At 36.1% G+C, this 16969-nt stretch overlaps 1 protein-coding gene across 1 annotated transcript in view; it reads right to left on the bottom strand.

The window, feature by feature from the left end:
- Stat4 (signal transducer and activator of transcription 4) overlaps nt 1–16969 on the bottom strand; it is a 100313-nt gene that overhangs the window by 22638 nt on the left and 60706 nt on the right. Inside the window, exons 7-14 of the mRNA XM_048345068.1 lie at nt 14295–14380; nt 12539–12690; nt 8972–9130; nt 8205–8297; nt 5718–5777; nt 5405–5422; nt 5223–5316; nt 3143–3187 (exon numbers count right to left, since the gene is read on the bottom strand). Of these exons, the coding sequence (XP_048201025.1) occupies nt 3143–3187; nt 5223–5316; nt 5405–5422; nt 5718–5777; nt 8205–8297; nt 8972–9130; nt 12539–12690; nt 14295–14380 (707 nt within the window). The remainder of the gene's footprint in view (nt 1–3142; nt 3188–5222; nt 5317–5404; nt 5423–5717; nt 5778–8204; nt 8298–8971; nt 9131–12538; nt 12691–14294; nt 14381–16969) is intronic.

Genomic DNA, 16969 nt, shown 5'->3' with positions numbered 1-16969 from the left:
AATTCACATTAGTCAAAACATGGGATCAACCTAGGTGGCCATCAACATATGACGCTGATGAAAGTCAACATCTGCAGGATCTGGCCCTTAAAAATAAAGGACAGATGGACTGGGTGTGTGACTCAAGTGGGAAGATCTTAAGACAGTTCCCAGTGCATCGTAAAGGCTGTGAAGATTTATTCAATGAATTCTTACCATGCTGTGTACTCCTGCTGTAGGAGCTCACAAAGGAACAATAACTTCCTGTTGCTTGAAATTTATTTATACAATCCCAGCCTCATGGATTGATGAATCGAATCATTCCAGTTCTCTTCTACTTTTTCCTGACTTTCCTTTGGTCATCCTTACTAATCAGCCAAACCTAAAATGTCTTACTAAACTGCTTGTTTTGTGAACAGTCAACTGCTTCTACAGCTTTTTAAAAAATGTACCTGGGTCATACTAAAATTCTATCAGTAGGGGGAGCTCAAAGATTAGCTTAATTCATAATGAACCTGACCACCCCCCCACCCCCCAAAAAAGGTAGAAACAAAGACATTCTATGACTGAGTGGTTTTGTTTTTTGTTATCAGGATAAATTTAATGCACTATAACTAGACAGTATTAATAAGAAAATGTCTTTTTTGTGTAGTTGGAGATGATTTACTTAGATTTATGTCTCTAGAGAAATCTAAATAAAGGTTTTGATTTTATTTTTTATCAAGATGATAATACACTGCCAAAGTTTCAGATATATTCCCATTGGATTTTTTTACGTTTATTTTTACGTGTGAGAAATGTTCAGAATACTTGTGTTTAGTTTGTTCAAACTCATACATGATAATAATATTCACAGAAGTAAACTAAATGACAATGTTGATCAAAATTCCAGTGGGATATATAAAACTTTTATCTAGCATGTGCTAATTTTTCAGTAGGTGGCTTAGGAAACCTTTATGGGAAAGAATTTCTCACTTATTTATCTGACTAGAACATCCTCAAATTCAAGAGCTCTGACCATATGACATTTTTGGCAAAAATAAACTTGCTTGGGGTTCTATCATAAATACCAATTCTAATGAGGGAGAAAATAGCTTATCTTTGGTAGGGCTATGGTAATTGGAAAATGTTTTTTTTTAATATACATCTATGGGAAGGAAGAATTGTCACATTGAAAAATGAAAGGCCATGAAACCTTTTGTGACAGATCATTGTAGTTTTGTAGGGGTGTGATAGATTGGAAGTTGTTGGATGCTGGATTTATTTATTTTCTGTTTTAGTATTTAATTTTTAGTTTCTGAGTAAGTGTGATTGTTATCCCAACTTAGACAACCTGAGAAACATTATTATTAATTTTTAAATGGATAAATACTATATTTATTTACCAAATGTATATTTACAATATGCATTTTACACTATGCATAATAGTATGCATACATACCATTTGTGCATGCATAATATAAACATAATATGCCACATATCTGTATTTACTATATATTTACATCAGCCTACTTTGAAGTCTATAAACTTAGTGTAATGCTAAATCTAGCTAATTAACGTATACATTATTTCATTTAGTCATCATTCTTTTTTTTTTTTTTTTTTTTTTTTTTGGCCAGTCCTGGGCCTTGGACTCAGGGCCTGAGCACTGTCCCTGGCTTCTTCCCGCTCAAGGCTAGCGCTCTGCCACTTGAGCCACAGCGCCGCTTCTGGCCGTTTTCTGTATATGTGGTGCTGGGGAATCGAACCTAGGGCCTCGTGTATCCGAGGCAGGCACTCTTGCCACTAGGCTATATCCCCAGCCCTAGTCATCATTCTTATGATAACATCATTCACTGTTTTGGCCATTTTAAGAACATAGTATTTCATCATTAACTACAATCAACATGCTGTACACTAGGTATCTCAAACTTTTCCTATCTATTTATAATTTTTTATTTACAATGTGCTTTTCTTCCAAATAGTTCAAAGATGTATAATCCTAACAGTTGTGACTATAATGCCAGAAGATTGGATCCATAGAGGCTGCACTGGAGGGGCTGGGAATATGTCCTAGTGGTAGAGTGCTTGTTTCATATACGTGAAGCCCTGGGTTTGATTCCTCAGCACCGCATATATAGAAAAAGCTGGAAGTAAGCTGTGGCTCAAGTGGTAGAGGGCTAGCCTTGAGCAAAAAGAAGCCAGGTACAGTGCTCAGGCCCAAAGTTAAGTCCCCAGGGCTGGCAAAAAAAAAAAAAATCTCCAGACTGCACTGGAAACAAGCCTCACATCTGTATAACTGCATTGTGTAGGTTGTCTTACATATGCTATATCTAAATAGGGAGCATTATCATTGCTCTCTTGGACTCAAAAGAAAAAAAAATGTTTCTCCGTCAAATCATTTGGCAAAATCACATTTTTGAGTTACTACCCAAACCCAGATTTCCTACTTCCAAATACATAGATATGCATGAGGATCATATAGAAAATGAACTAGATCTGTAGGTGGTTTTCAAGATTAGTTTTAATTCAAAGTTTGACCCCTCTGTCATCTCCTGACTTGATATGAGTAGTCAGACTATTTCAGTTTGTTTCTTTATTCAGCTGGTGAAACACAAATAAGAGCACAAGGTAATTGATACAATGAATTAGTAGGATTGTTTTTCATCAGATTTTCACATTATAGGTCATTACTTTTTTGTTTTACCCTCGAATCCAAGGGAAATTCAGTGTTTTTTAAGATATTTTACTATTCTGGAGGGCTGGATAAAGAAATTGTGGCATACCTATAAAATACAATATAATACAAACAAATCATTAAGAGCAAAGCTATGGATACACTAAGAGTTAAGCCATGGAAAGCTATTCAGCATGAATGCTTTGTCAAATAAAAGGCTATGAAAGAATGCACATGATGGGTTTTAAAAATAATACATACATAAACAAAATGCTGATGATATGTACCAAAAGCTTAAAAATGTTTTTTGGAGGGTGTTGTGATATGCTATTTTTATTTTCTACTTTAAAAAGGTTGCATATTGCCTGCAGTCACCAAACTTTGTTTATAATTAAAGAAATATGGACTTGGTTTTACATAAAATCAAGCAGTTTCAGATCTTTGTAAGAATAAAATATTACAGGATTCTATTTCTGGAAGAATTCTTAAGAAGGAAGTATTTCATACCTCATTTCCTTTATTTCCAGCACTGGACTTCATTTCCTTTGGTTGCTTGGAAAAGAAAATGACAGGATTTAGATAGAGTAACATTTTCTGCTACTGCTATGACTTTCTTGGTCATTGTTTTGATTTCTAGAACAGTAACTCAGATGTCTTCTAACTCATTGAAACCTAACCTTGCTGCCTAGCTAGGATTCAACATAAGTAAGTACTAAAAACTAAACCAAATAAAATAAAAAAAACAAAATGCTGGTATACATTTGTATAGGCAGATATTGTTCTGTTCACCAAAAAGTTTTATTTTTCAGAAAATAGACTTTATTAGTGGTGCTACCCTAACATTCAGACCATATTCTACTAAATGCCAGTAAATCAGAGTAGTAACATGTTTTTTGGCAAGAAAACCAGTAGGACCTTTAGGAATCTAAAAGCTTGCAAAGAATTAGAAAGAAGACAGGAAGAGAACTCTAGGTCAAGAGGAAGTGGTAAACACAAGCAGCAACAGGATGAAGCTGTGTCAGAACTGTCTAGACATGTCAAAGCAAACATGAATGGGAATAAACTATTTGCCCAAGCTGTTCTAAAAGGAGACTGTCTTCAGCCATGCATGTTGTTACTAAATGTAGCTCCTTGGAGAGATTTAAAAAAAATGAAACCAAGATTGCCCTTTCATTGTAAGACAGACATCCAAGTATAATGAACAACAACTATATAGACTTAGGTACTACATCACTATTGTTAAGTACTCAAACTACCTTAAAGTTCAGTGTTCTTCATGAAGAGATATTCAACATCTCCGGTCATAAAAGAAGTGCAAATCAAAACATTGAGATTCCACCTCATCCCAGTTAGAATGGCCATTATCAAGAAAACTAACAAAACAGATGCTGGAGGGGAGGTAGCCAAAAGGGAACCCTACTACACTGTTGGTGAAAGTGTAAACTTGTTCAACCACTCTGGAAAACAGTATGGAGGTTCCTCAAATGACTAAACATAGACCTTCCCTATGACCCAGCAATCTCAGTCCTGGGCATTTATCCAAATGACCACAAACCAGGCTACACTAAAACCACTAGCACAACCATGTTCATTGCAGCATTGTTTACCATAGCTAAGATATGGAGTCAACCCAGATGCCCCTCGGGGGATGAAGGGATCAAGAAAATGTTTATATATACACAGTGGAATTCTATGCTCCCACCATAAAAAAAAATGACATTGCCCTATTTGTAAGGAAACAGAAAGACTTGGAAAAAAAATTATGCTAAGGGAAATAAGCCAGGCCCAAAGAAACATAGGCTGCATGTTTCCCTCATTTGTAACAATTAGGATGCACCTGTAAATCTACAAATAAGACCAATGGATAGTAAAAGAAAAATAATTGCTCTTGGACATGATTAATTAAACAGCACTCTAAACATTCACACAGTGTGGCCAAAGGAGGATAGTCATAGGAGAGGATTGCAGGAGCTCCATAACTATGTGCATATGGAAGCAAGAGGTTTTTTTTATTGTACTGTTTATGGTTCTTTTCCTTTTTTCTTTGTTTTGTACCCTTTTGTTGGTGTATTTGATTTCTGTACCCTTTGTCTTATATATAAGTTTATCTGATTTGGGGATGGGAAAGGGAAGCATAGAAATGTGGGACAAAGGGTGAACCAATTCAGCAGTGATGTTAGTAGACACTATGTTAGAAATGGACTATACAACTTTGGTGGGAGGGGAGATGGGAGAGGAAAAACACAGAGTGAGAATAATGGAGTGGGTGACACTGTTCAAAAGGAAATGTACTCATTACTTGACCTATGTAACTTTAATCCCTCTGTGCACATCACATTTACAATAAATTTTTTAAAGAAAAAACTTACTAATTGGTGCTAATAAAGCTAATTGATGCTAATAAAATATGATAAATTAAATTACAATTAAAAAGAACTACTCAAATTAAAACTAAAAAAAAAGTCAATATTCTTTCTATTGTTTCAGTGATGGCATGTTTTACTTCTCATTATGGCCCTTAATTTCACCAATGAAATACAATAAAATACTGGATTCTTAGCCTATGTAAATTTACTGCCAAACTTACCAAATGCCTAAATTCTACTGAGAGGCTCCCATTGGAAGATTCTTCAATAGACATGGCTTTGACATGAGTTCCACAAAGGACAAATCTTCGATTGCTAGGAAGAAATGTTAGTGATTAATATGGTCTCGGGTACAATATAGCTTTTGAGAATAACAAAAAAATCTACAAAATTAGTATTTTACCTTAGAGTGGAAACATTCCTGTAAAAACAAGAAGATTCTTTAAAATGAGCTATTAAATAAATCTATCCAAAATTTCTAGGACACTTTAAAAGATAGTGTACAGAATTTCCTTTTAAGTTGTTATAGTAAATTTTTAAGAATTAAATCTTCTTAAGTTCTGTTAAATGTTTGAACTTCAAAACAATTATGTGAAGATATTGATTTGGAAAGTTAGAGAAGTAAATTTTAAAGTTCAAAATTATTGTATGAATTAAGAACAATTTATTTAAAAATCTTACATTGTTATGTCTTGAAATGAAATTAGAAAACTTACTTGTCAATTGATGCTTTAACCTTTACCTGATAGTTTAGTTCTGGTAATTTTATTAGAAGTCTGGAACAAAACAATAACCAAAATTTTTAATTAAAAATATCAAAAAGATTTTTGACATTTAAAGAATTATATTCATAGCATGTACATATAAATTTAGCTTACATTATTTCCAGTTATATGTTGATGTGCTTTTGTTGGTGGTGGTGGTCATGGGGCTTGAACTCTGGGCCTAGGTGCTGTTCCTCAGCCCTTCAGCTCAAGGCTAGTGCTCTACCACTTTGAGCCATAGCACCACTTCCAGTTTTCTGGTAGTTAATGGGAGATTCGAGTCTCATGGACTTTGGTGCCTGAGCTGACTTTGAACAGCAACCCTCAGATCTCAGCCTCCTGAGTAGCTAGGATTACAGGAGTGAGCCACCAGCACCTAGCTGCTGATGTGCAGGATTCCTCTTTAGACTGTTAGTACTAATGTTGACATCAACCCCTCAATATCATTGACATCTATTTGAAAAATGTTTGCATAGTCCTTCAGTTGATGCTAGCTAATAAACTGGCTCAATCAGAAAAACAACTCTGTATTTTGCTTAACGTCCAAATCTGAGTGAAATGTACAGATACAAGAAATGTTCTTCACAGGTCTACTCACAGGTCTACTCATATTAGATTAATATTGTTTAAAAGTATTTTATAAAGTTAAGTGCTAAGTGTTTTATGATAGAAAATACTGAGAAGGACCCTGGTCTCTGAAATGAATATGGGAAATTCAAATTCAATAAAATGTAAGTCTCCAAACATATACTATATTTTAAGAAACAGCAAAAAATGTTCATAACTAAAAAAGATCTTATTTCAAACAACCAAGTGATTAAGTTTCAGATGAGAATTCTTTTAAATCTTTTTGGTATCAGCCCCTCCTCTATTCTCTCACTCTCCTGGCTTCTTAAGAGAGCATCCTTTGCTATGTCTATCTGTGGGTTCAGTACAGCTGCTGATGTAGTCACTCACTCATTCATTTACTCACACATTCACTCCAAGTTTTATTCATCCACTTCACATATATTGAGCTCCTCATATATACTCAGTATAGGCCCAGGTACCTGGAAACAGCCATAGTAAAGACTGAGGAAAGGAGAAATGTGGGCATGACTTTACATAAATTAAAGAAAAGATAGAATACAGAGAGTATGGCAAAAACTCATAGGCAAAACCCTTAAATTGTAGATCACAGACAACTCAAACCAAAGTGTAGGTGTACTATAGCACAGATTCCTTAAATATCCTATGCAAAACACAGGATGGGTTTCAGGATTTGAGGTATATGGAGTAAAAAGTCCTTGATAGTAGGTGATGAAGATGATGTGAAGTCATATCTTCCTTTCTCGCCTGCTTCAAGAAGGATTGCTTCGCTGTGAGATGCTGATGTGGCAATGACTGGTAACAGAGTTCCATCCCTCCCTTTGAAATGGGAAGATGCGGGGCTATGGTAGAAAGGGTTTTTTTGGGAAACCCTTGCACAGTAAATAATAAATAATAGATCATCTACAAGATAGTGAGGAAACAGTTCAGACAGAAGAGGAGCACTCGGCACTCAGGGAGAAGACAGGATCCTCATAGAAAGAGTCGTTCACAAACATGCAAGGTGGTACCTATTCAGGGACCTCTTCTACTCAGAATTTTGGGTTTTCCAATCCTCCCTTTTTGCTCAACAGGCATTTTAGGTTTAGTGGGTCATTGATAAATGTAGCTGCCACATCGCTATCCTGCTTTCCCTTATTGGCACTGTCTTCTTGAACTTCTGAGGCTTAAACTCAGGGCCTTGTGCTCTTGGTGTGGCTTCGTTTGCTCATGACTCTGCCACCTGAGCCACGCCTCCAGTCTGAAAGTACTATACACATTTTGTTAGGAAAAGTGTAGTTTTGAATGTTCATGCTAATGGAAACACATATTTAAAACAAAGAAAAAAATGACAAAGCCATATGTCTTTAAGTCAGGTGTACAATAAGAGACATACAGAAAACTATGGTGTTCCGTTTGTGAAAATCCAAAAAGCTAGTGCCTGGGAAATTGTGGGAAGACCATGCCACTGCATTTCCTGGACAAGATACTCAATGCTTCCACAATCTGTTCTCCATCTGTCTTGTCTATTCTATTTCTCCCTGGTCCACATTATTATAGAACAGGATCCAAAGCCATAATTCTTCAGGCTTTCTCTCCTGCAATTTTCTCCTCTTATCTCTCCAGTCCTCTCTAAAGTTAAATTTTCAGCAGTTAATCACACATTTTCATGCTAATATCCCTCATGTCCTCATTAATATCCCACACTGTTATGCTCTTGACTAGCAGGGATGTCTATGTTTTTTAGGAATTTACCAAAGCTCAGTGCTGAACCAACAGCATGTGCTCAGCTGAAAAAAACAAAATAGCTGAATGAAAAACACAGAAGCTAGGGCTTCACGGGCATCAAACAATAGGATGTGGTCTGCCTACCTCAGTTTTACAGTGAACTGAATGAGGGTTTTAAGTACCATTGGCCTCTGAGGGTGGGTTGGCATGCAGGGCTGGCGTTCAACCACAAATGAACTAAATGAAAAGAAAATAAAGTGTGTTATTTGATAATATAGACCAACCACAAACTACAGAGAAACAGGAAACTCTTATCTACTAAAGTCCAAATTCTCTACACCTAAAAGATGTTCAACCTCCTACTGAACTCCACTTTTTCCAACAGCTTCCCATAAATCATTGCAAGACAGAATATGCCTGAAGATTGTCCCTACTCAGCAACAATAAATAATTACTTGAGTTATTACTAAAGGTCAATTTCCATCATATTAAACATAGAGAGTTCATTTTTTTTTCATTTTTATTGAATGTTAGGATTTCTGATACATAGCAGTATTGTCTTCATCAGTGAACTTCTAAGTAGAAAACTTCCCCTCCCTTCATTTCTTGGTACACACTTAAGAAGAAACCCTTGAAATCTTGGCTAAAATGTAAAATGGGTGATGTGAGGGGGTTAGTTGATGGAAAACTGAGTCAGCTGGAAGGAGAAGCATTAGGGGGAAATGTCATAGGGAGGAGAAATGTGGTTTCTGGAACTTTCAGAGGGTGGTATTCACTTCTTCCTAAAACTCATTGTTCAATGCTTGCCTGCCACTCCTTCACTTAAACACCAGAACCTCAGGCAGGTGTCCTTATAGTAATATAGAACTGAGGATGGCAGAGAGACCTCCAGTAATCAACATTTCACTTACTTCTTGAAAAGGTTGTAGATGAGGAAGGTGACTCTCTCCAGGAGGTGGATTCTCTGCACTGGGATGGGATCACCTTCATATGTCATTTTGGTAGATTGTTCTTCTAATTTTTCCAATTGCCTCCTGAGTTGGAAAAGACTTTCTGCCAATAGGGTAAAGCTATTGAACAGAAAATGAGTGCATTTACACTTAATGATTGAACACTTTAATAACTGCTCATGTTGCACAAATAGTAACTTATTAAGCGATTTTTAAAGTAGTTATTGAATCACTTAATTCCAATTAAGGTTAGTGACAGTTCTTTATTATTTTCCTAATCTATTCCTTCTTGACTATGCATTATATAAGCGGAAATGTTTTCAATTTTCTAATTTATACTTTCAATTACAAATATCATGTATGAAATTTTGTTAATATCTAGAATCAAATACCTTTTAATTGGCCTTTGTTTAAGCCTACTAAATATATATATGTATATATATATATGTGTGACATTCACTAAAAATAAAAGGAGCAAATTTAAGACTGCAGAAACATGACATGAAGAATGTTATGTGGGGGCTGGGGATATAGCCTAGTGGCAAGAGTGCCTGCCTCGGATACACGAGGCCCTAGGTTCGATTCCCCAGCACCACATATACAGAAAATGGCCAGAAGCGGCGCTGTGGCTCAAGTGGCAGAGTGCTAGCCTTGAGCGGGAAGAAGCCAGGGACAGTGCTCAGGCCCTGAGTCCAAGGCCCAGGACTGGCCAAAAAAAAAAAAGATAAAAAAAAAAAAAAAAAGAATGTTATGTGTAAGAATATTGAAAAATGTAAAACTGGCTCCCTCTTACACACATATGCATGTGTGTGCAAGTTCTAAGTTCTAAGTATTAGAAATGACCAGTGATTTTTCTGACAAAAGATCCACAGTATTCACTATGTAGTGATCTAATATCAAAAATGGAAGTAGTGGCTTAAATCAGAATAGGGAAAAATAAGAAAGACTGAAATGAGTAAAGCGATTCCAACTGACCCATGGGGGAAAACACTTCATTTCAGTCCAGAAGTCCATTTGGCCCAACAACAAATCTTTCTGTGTAATGTATTATAAAATGTATATGTATATATATATATATATATATATATATATATTGCTGTGGAAAAAATTGTAAATTGTCCAGGGGCTGGGAATGTGGCCTAGTGGTAGAGTGCTTGCCTCACATGCATGAAACCATGGGTTCGATTCCTCAGAAGCACATAAACAGAAAAAGCTGGAAGTGGCGCTGTGGCTCAAGTGGTAGAGTGCTAACCTTGAGCAAAAAGAAGCCAAGGACAGTGCTCAGGCCCTGAGCAAAAAAAAAAAAAAAAAATGTCCAGACTGCCAGTTTTTCATATGAATGTCATTATTTTTTAAATTCTTTATTGTTTATATTGTTTTTATAACAACACAGTATAGTGAGATTGGAGAATCAAATACCTCTCCATGGAAAAATCCATGTTTTAAAATGAGCCCTACTCCTTACTTACTTCTTTATTTACTTTTCTTTTTTTTTTTTTTTTTTTTTTTTGCCAGTCCTGGGCCTTGGACTCAGGGCCTTAGCACTGTCCCTGGCTTCTTCCCGCTCAAGGCTAGCACTCTGCCACTTGAGCCACAGCGCCGCTTCTGGCCGTTTTCTGTATATGTGGTGCTGGGGAATCGAACCTAGGGCCTCGTGTATCCGAGGCAGGCACTCTTGCCACTAGGCTATATCCCCAGCCCTACTTTTCATTTTGATCAGTATTGTTTTTTTTTTTCTTTTTTTTTGGCCAGTCCTGGGCTTGAACTCAGGGCCTGAGCACTGTCCCTGGCTTCTTTTTGCTCAAGGCTAGAACTCTACCACTAGAGCCACAGCACCACTTCTGGCTTTTTCTATATATGTTGTGCTGAGGAATTGAACCCAGGGCTTCATGTATGTGAGACAAACACTCTACCACTAGGCCTTATTCCCAGCCCCCTCAGTATTGTTTTATAGGATCAGAGGCATTGTGCCTTTGGGTTCCTCCCCTTAGAGTATCTTCCTTTGGTCTCACTGTGTGAATGCCTATAGTCCTGTATAATTGAGCATTTATTTCCCAGTTTATTTTAGATCTAGCTTCTATATATGTAGAAAATTGTGCCATTTGTGTCTCTGAGCTTGGTTACACACTCTGCTTTATAAGCATGACTACTCAGGCAGTTTTTAGTGAGAGAGGGTCACAATTTACTATATGATTTTTTTTGTATTAAATTTTACTTGGCTGGGAGCTGGTGGTTCATGCCTGTAATCCTAGCTACTCAGGAGGTTGAGATCTGAGGATCGAGGTACAAACCCAGCCCTAGCAGGAAAGTCTGTGAGAACCTTATCTCCAATTAACCAGCAGAAAACCAGAAGTGGAGCTGTGGCTCCAGTGGTAGTGTGCTAGCCTTGAACTGAAGAGCTCAGGGAAAAAGTTGTGGGTTTTTTTTTTTAACTTGTAGGAGGTAATTCTAAGGTGAGAAAGTTGATGCCTATAATCCCATTTACTCAGCAGATAGAGGTAGGAGGACTAAAGTCCAAAGTCAGCTCTGGCAAAAGCTTGAGATCTATCTGACTTAAAAAACAAACAAACAAACATTTATAAGCCAAAAAACTGGCACTGTGCCTCAATTGGTAGAGGAAGAGATTGACTTCAACAAAAAGATATTTACAAATTATTAGTATAATTGCACCCCTTATTTATGTACACACATGCAATTACATTATAAGTTACAATTGCATTATAAGATGAAACTGTTTATGGGGGCCTTCTACGTTATAAATACTCAGTAAAACCATCTCATTGTACAAATATTTGGAAAGTGAACGAACAAAAATGCAGCTAAAATATACAATTGCATCTTCCCCCGCCCCCTAATATTGCATGTTAAAATTAAGCAACTTTTCTTTTGTTTAATTTTTTCAAGTCCTAGGGCTTGAACTCAGTGCCTGAGCACTGTCCCTGGCTTCTTTTTGCTCAAGGCTAGCCCTCTACCACTTGAGCCACAGTGCCACTTCCAGCTTTTTCTATATATGTGGTGCTGAGGAATCGAACCCAGGGCTTCATGTATATGAAGTGAACACTTTTACCACTAGACCATATTCCAAGCCCCCAAATTAAGCAACTTTTACATGTTCTATAAATGCCTTATCAAGTAAACAAAGAACACATATAAATTCTATCTCTGCTGGGTGCTTGTAGCTCACACCTGAGATCTGAGGGTCACAGTTCAAAGCCACCCCAGTGAAGAAAGTCTCCAATTAATCACAGAAAAAGCTGAAAGTGCCATTGTGGTCAAGTGGTAGAACACTACTTTTGAGCAAAAAGGAGCTCAGAAACAGTACCCAAGTCCAAAGTTAGAGCTCCAGGACTGGCAAAAAAAAAAAATTCTATCTCCACGTCCAGCAATAGAGTTCCCAGCTGCTAGTATGCCATCAGGAAGCTCCTGGTAAACCTATATTTTCTGGCTGAGAGAGAGAGGGAAGGTATTTTTTGTGTGTTTTCTAACTTCCTGTAGTTTTCACTAGAAATTAAACCCAATCCACTTTACCAGTTTTGAAGTTGGTCAAGCCCATTGTGGAGTGGTCCACCAATGCAGGCAATCTGCTGCCTCCTTTTCCAGTCCTGCAGCTCTTCAATCAGCATGCTGTTCATTAACAAGTCTGTTTCATTTACTATTTGTGTCATCTTACTGAGAGCTTCCTAAGAACAAAGACAATGAGTGAATAGATTTGCCAAAGAAAGCAGCCATTTGAGCAAGTATTTTGCTTCTTTTTTCCATGCACTAACTTTGCAATTAAATTATTGCAATTAGACAATGATATAAAGAACGAAGAATGGCCAGTGTTTCACATTCACATAACACATTTTCAGTGTCAGTATGCAGAATTGGTCATTTCTGTGACAATATTGAGTCTTATAGTCATAATACCACATACTTAAGGGGTGTTTACAAATGTCACTTAGTTTCTCTAAATATGGTTATTCATTTACTTGTGAGTATACTGACTAAAATTTGATCCTTTCTGTATTAATTTTTTTTGTCAGTTGTGGGACTTGAACTCAGGGCCTGGGCTCTGTCCCTGAGCTTTTCCACTCAAGGCTAATGCTCTACCACTTTGAGCCACAGCACCACTTCTAGTTTTCTGGTGGTTAACTGCAGATAAAAGTCTCACAGACATTCCTGTCCAGCTGGCTTCTAACCACAATCCTCAAGTCTCAACCTCCTGAATAGCCAGGATTACAGGTGTGAGCCACTAGTGCCCCGAGTCTGTGTTAATGTTTATTATAACTTTATTTGGATTTGGGGAGGCATAGTGGGAAAGCATAACTTTCAGTAAGTATTAGAAGATGAACATTTCTGTTCTAGCTTTGCCATGGCTATGTCAATGTGGGCAAAAGATTTAGCCTCATTGGAACTTGGTCATCTCTGCTGTACATCAGGAGATACACTCAATTGCTTCCAAGGTTCCTTCTGTCCTTAAAATTTTATTTCTAAGGTAAAATGACACATGTAAAATATATAGCACACATTATGTGTAAAACATTAAATTTTCTCCTGAATTAACTGTGTTCTTATAAACCTATTTGTACCTGTTCATAATAGGGTAAAAAATAAGTTTTATATCTACTTTTATGCACACAAATTCCTATGCAGAAATATGCTGAACTTTTAAAGTTAGCTCTTGATTTACCAATTATTGGCTAAATTTCAATTTCTTTTACCTTCAAAGAGTTAGAAAATTGACAGATATTTCCTCTTTTGAAAAAAAAACCTCACTGAAACAAACACAGCAAAACAAAGCAATTCTTGCTCTCCTTGGGAAGAGGTTAGATTGAATATATTCAGTTGCAAATGAACTATTCTGAAATCTAAGTATTTGTCATTTCTCAAATGTGAAACCAGAACACTTATTTCTCCCAGTAAAAGTTTAATAGTCATAAAGTAATTATTTATGTGCAATGTAACCCCTCTCAACATTAAGAACCACTACTAACATAGCCATGTCTGAAACAGCAAAAAAAACAAAACACAAATGAGTAAAATTTCCTTTTTGAAATTTATGATAGCTACAGTGCAGCTATGTATCACATAAGCAAGATAAGCTCTAGAGAAATTTGGATTTGCAAAGTTATTAAGGGAAACATGTCTAATAGCAAAGTAGGGTTCTCAGAAACCTCTCTGGGATTTCCTCATTTGTGTTAATGGAATTGAGAATATCTAAGAACTTGTTTATCTTCAGCAGGACTAGAGTTAGGAAAAGGAGGAAAGTAGGCAAATGGCCACATTCAAATTTGCCACTCACCTTTCTCTTGAAGTCCAGGCTGTTCAGCATTTCTTGCAATGTCAATACTTCCTGATTCATTAGAAGACTGTTCTTGTCACCCTGATCTACAAAGGAAAAGAAATACAGCCTGCCTCAAGCAGCCTTTCTAAATCAGCCCTAGATGTGTGGAGGGACCTAGGCACAAAGGACTAGCTGGGGCTCAGGAGTTAAGTCCCCATTTGGTCAGAAAGAATTTTATCCAGACATATGGCAGAGATCCAGATTTAGAGGGAAAACCCTTCTTTATTCAGAGTTTTTTTAGTGATGGAAGAGCTAGAAAATGGTTCTTTTAATGTGTTTTTTTTAATCAAGTACTTATTCATTAACAATAATCTTGTTTGCTTTCCTTTGTGGTCATTATTTAACCATAGTTGACCCATTCTTTTGTCTTTATCCATCTTCCCTAGTCTACTCATTCTCAGAAGATGTGAGTAACTACCTGGTTACCCTCAAGAATTAATGAAGATTAAGTTCTTTTATTTCCCCCATGTCTTTGTAAAATGGGCTTGCTTTGAAGTAAAACTAGAAGTTGGAAAAGTGAAGGAAATTAGGAAAAATATATAATTATAAAAGTATCTAAAAGCAAAACAAAACACCGATAACTTCATAAATGAGAAGAGATGCAAGAGACAAATATTATTTGATGTAAACACTAAGCTTCATTAATATAGTAAGTAGTCACACTAACCATTTTCATCTGTAAAAACAACGTTGAGAAAAATGATCTGCTTGTATAATTATGAGTAAGTAGGCCCAGAAAAAAAATTACAGCAAATTTCTAATCTTCTGGAATTCATTCATGGATATAATAATTCAAGAACTCAATAACTCTTAGATGCCTTATGTGCAAAAATCTTGTTTAAGTAACATTTTATCAATTGAAAATTTTGTTAATTTCCTGTCTTCACTATAATTTATCTTCTTGATTATCTTTCATTTCTCTTTTAACAGTCAGGGTAGAATAAGCAAAATAAATACATATTGATTTAAGGGATTAAAATGATCATTTTATTCTTTATAAAGGACATGCATCACTGGGAAATACTAAAGTAATTCAAATCATAATATTTTAAATTTAAAATAGCTTTATTATTTAGTGTGCTTGGTTATGTTCTAATTTTTTTTTAAATTTTTTTTGGCCAGTCCTGGGCCTTGGACTTAGGGCCTGAGCACTGTCTCTGGCTTCTTTTTGCTCAAGGCTAGCACTCTGCCACTTGAGCCACAGTGCCACTTCTGGTCATTTTCTATATATGTGGTGCTAGGGAATTGAACCCAGGGCTTCATGTATATGAGGCAAGCACTCTTGCCACTAGGCCCTGTTCTAATTTTTAAAGTTGGTAGTTTATGTAAGTTTACACATGGAATTTAGAATGAGGTTGTCTTCAATAAACTATTGCTTGATTAAATTTATAGTGATCCTAAGCCCCCTTATGCTCATGAATCCTTTTGACAATTGGTTAAAGCCATATTTGTGCTATTTCTTTTAAAGGACAAAATGTAAGCAGTCATGGACATGTTCAGCAGTATTTCATGAAAGTCAAAACATACTGAAGATGCTAGAAAAACAAAGAACACTTCACTGAGAAAAAGTTGAACATGTGATCTCAATCATCTGTACTTCCCTCACAATACATTTTAACAAAGATACTGTAAATTTAAGATTTGTATCTGACCTGTCTGTTTTATTAAAAAAACAATATTTTGAAATAATACAAAGGAGTTGCAAAAGTATTAGAGTCCCAATATGCCTTATCCAGCATTCTCTGTGATCTGCATAGGCAGTACAATGGTCAAAAATCAGTAAATTCTCATGGGTACCAACCTGTCAGCCACTGTAAACCTAATTGGAATGTTGTCAGTTGTCCTATTAATTGCAGCATACTTTAAACTATTACTCCATTATCACTTGTAAATCTTAAGTCTTACATCTTGTGAACATTTAATTTTCTCCCTTCATTTCTTAAAAAACATTGAAACAACCTCAACCACAAAGTCTCAAATATATTTTGGTGCCCTTGTATTTTGACATTTACACAATTATTTAAACCATATTTGTGAAGCTTTTTTGGCATGAGAAACTTTAAAATGAAATAAATAAAACTCTATATACAATTTTTTTTAAATAAGTACCAATTACACCGGATTCTAGGTACTCACATACAGTGAAACCAAAAGAGGATATAGTCTTAGGAGAAAAATCACAAAGGCTCAATGCTTAAACGCCTCTTTATATTTATATAAAACAATATACATACTGAAACAAACTCCTAAGAGATGGAAACAAAAGTCTTTTTTAAAATTTTCCTTTATATTTCTAATGATTCTATATTCTTTACCTTCTAGATGATATATTCACATGTATATCTGCAGGAGGGTGTGGTGGGGCACAGAACTTGAGGGAAAGGGTGAAAAAGTGCAGCAGCAGAGCGAACTGGACATTGATGTAAGTGAACTATACAGCTTGTGGGTAGAGATGGGAGGGAGGTACTGGGAGAGAATGAGGGAACAGATGACACTGTATGAAAGGAAATGTACTTATTACCTACCCAATGTAAATGTAACCCTTCTGTACATCATCTAATAAAAATTAAAAAAATTTAAAAAATAAAAAATAAGTACATAGATATACTTGTATGTAAATACACAGGGGAAGG

The sequence above is a fragment of the Perognathus longimembris genome, chromosome 4 (genome assembly GCF_023159225.1).
Source record: "Perognathus longimembris pacificus isolate PPM17 chromosome 4, ASM2315922v1, whole genome shotgun sequence".
Lineage (NCBI taxonomy): Eukaryota > Metazoa > Chordata > Mammalia > Rodentia > Heteromyidae > Perognathus > Perognathus longimembris.
This window is presented reverse-complemented; position numbering and strand designations above follow the sequence as displayed.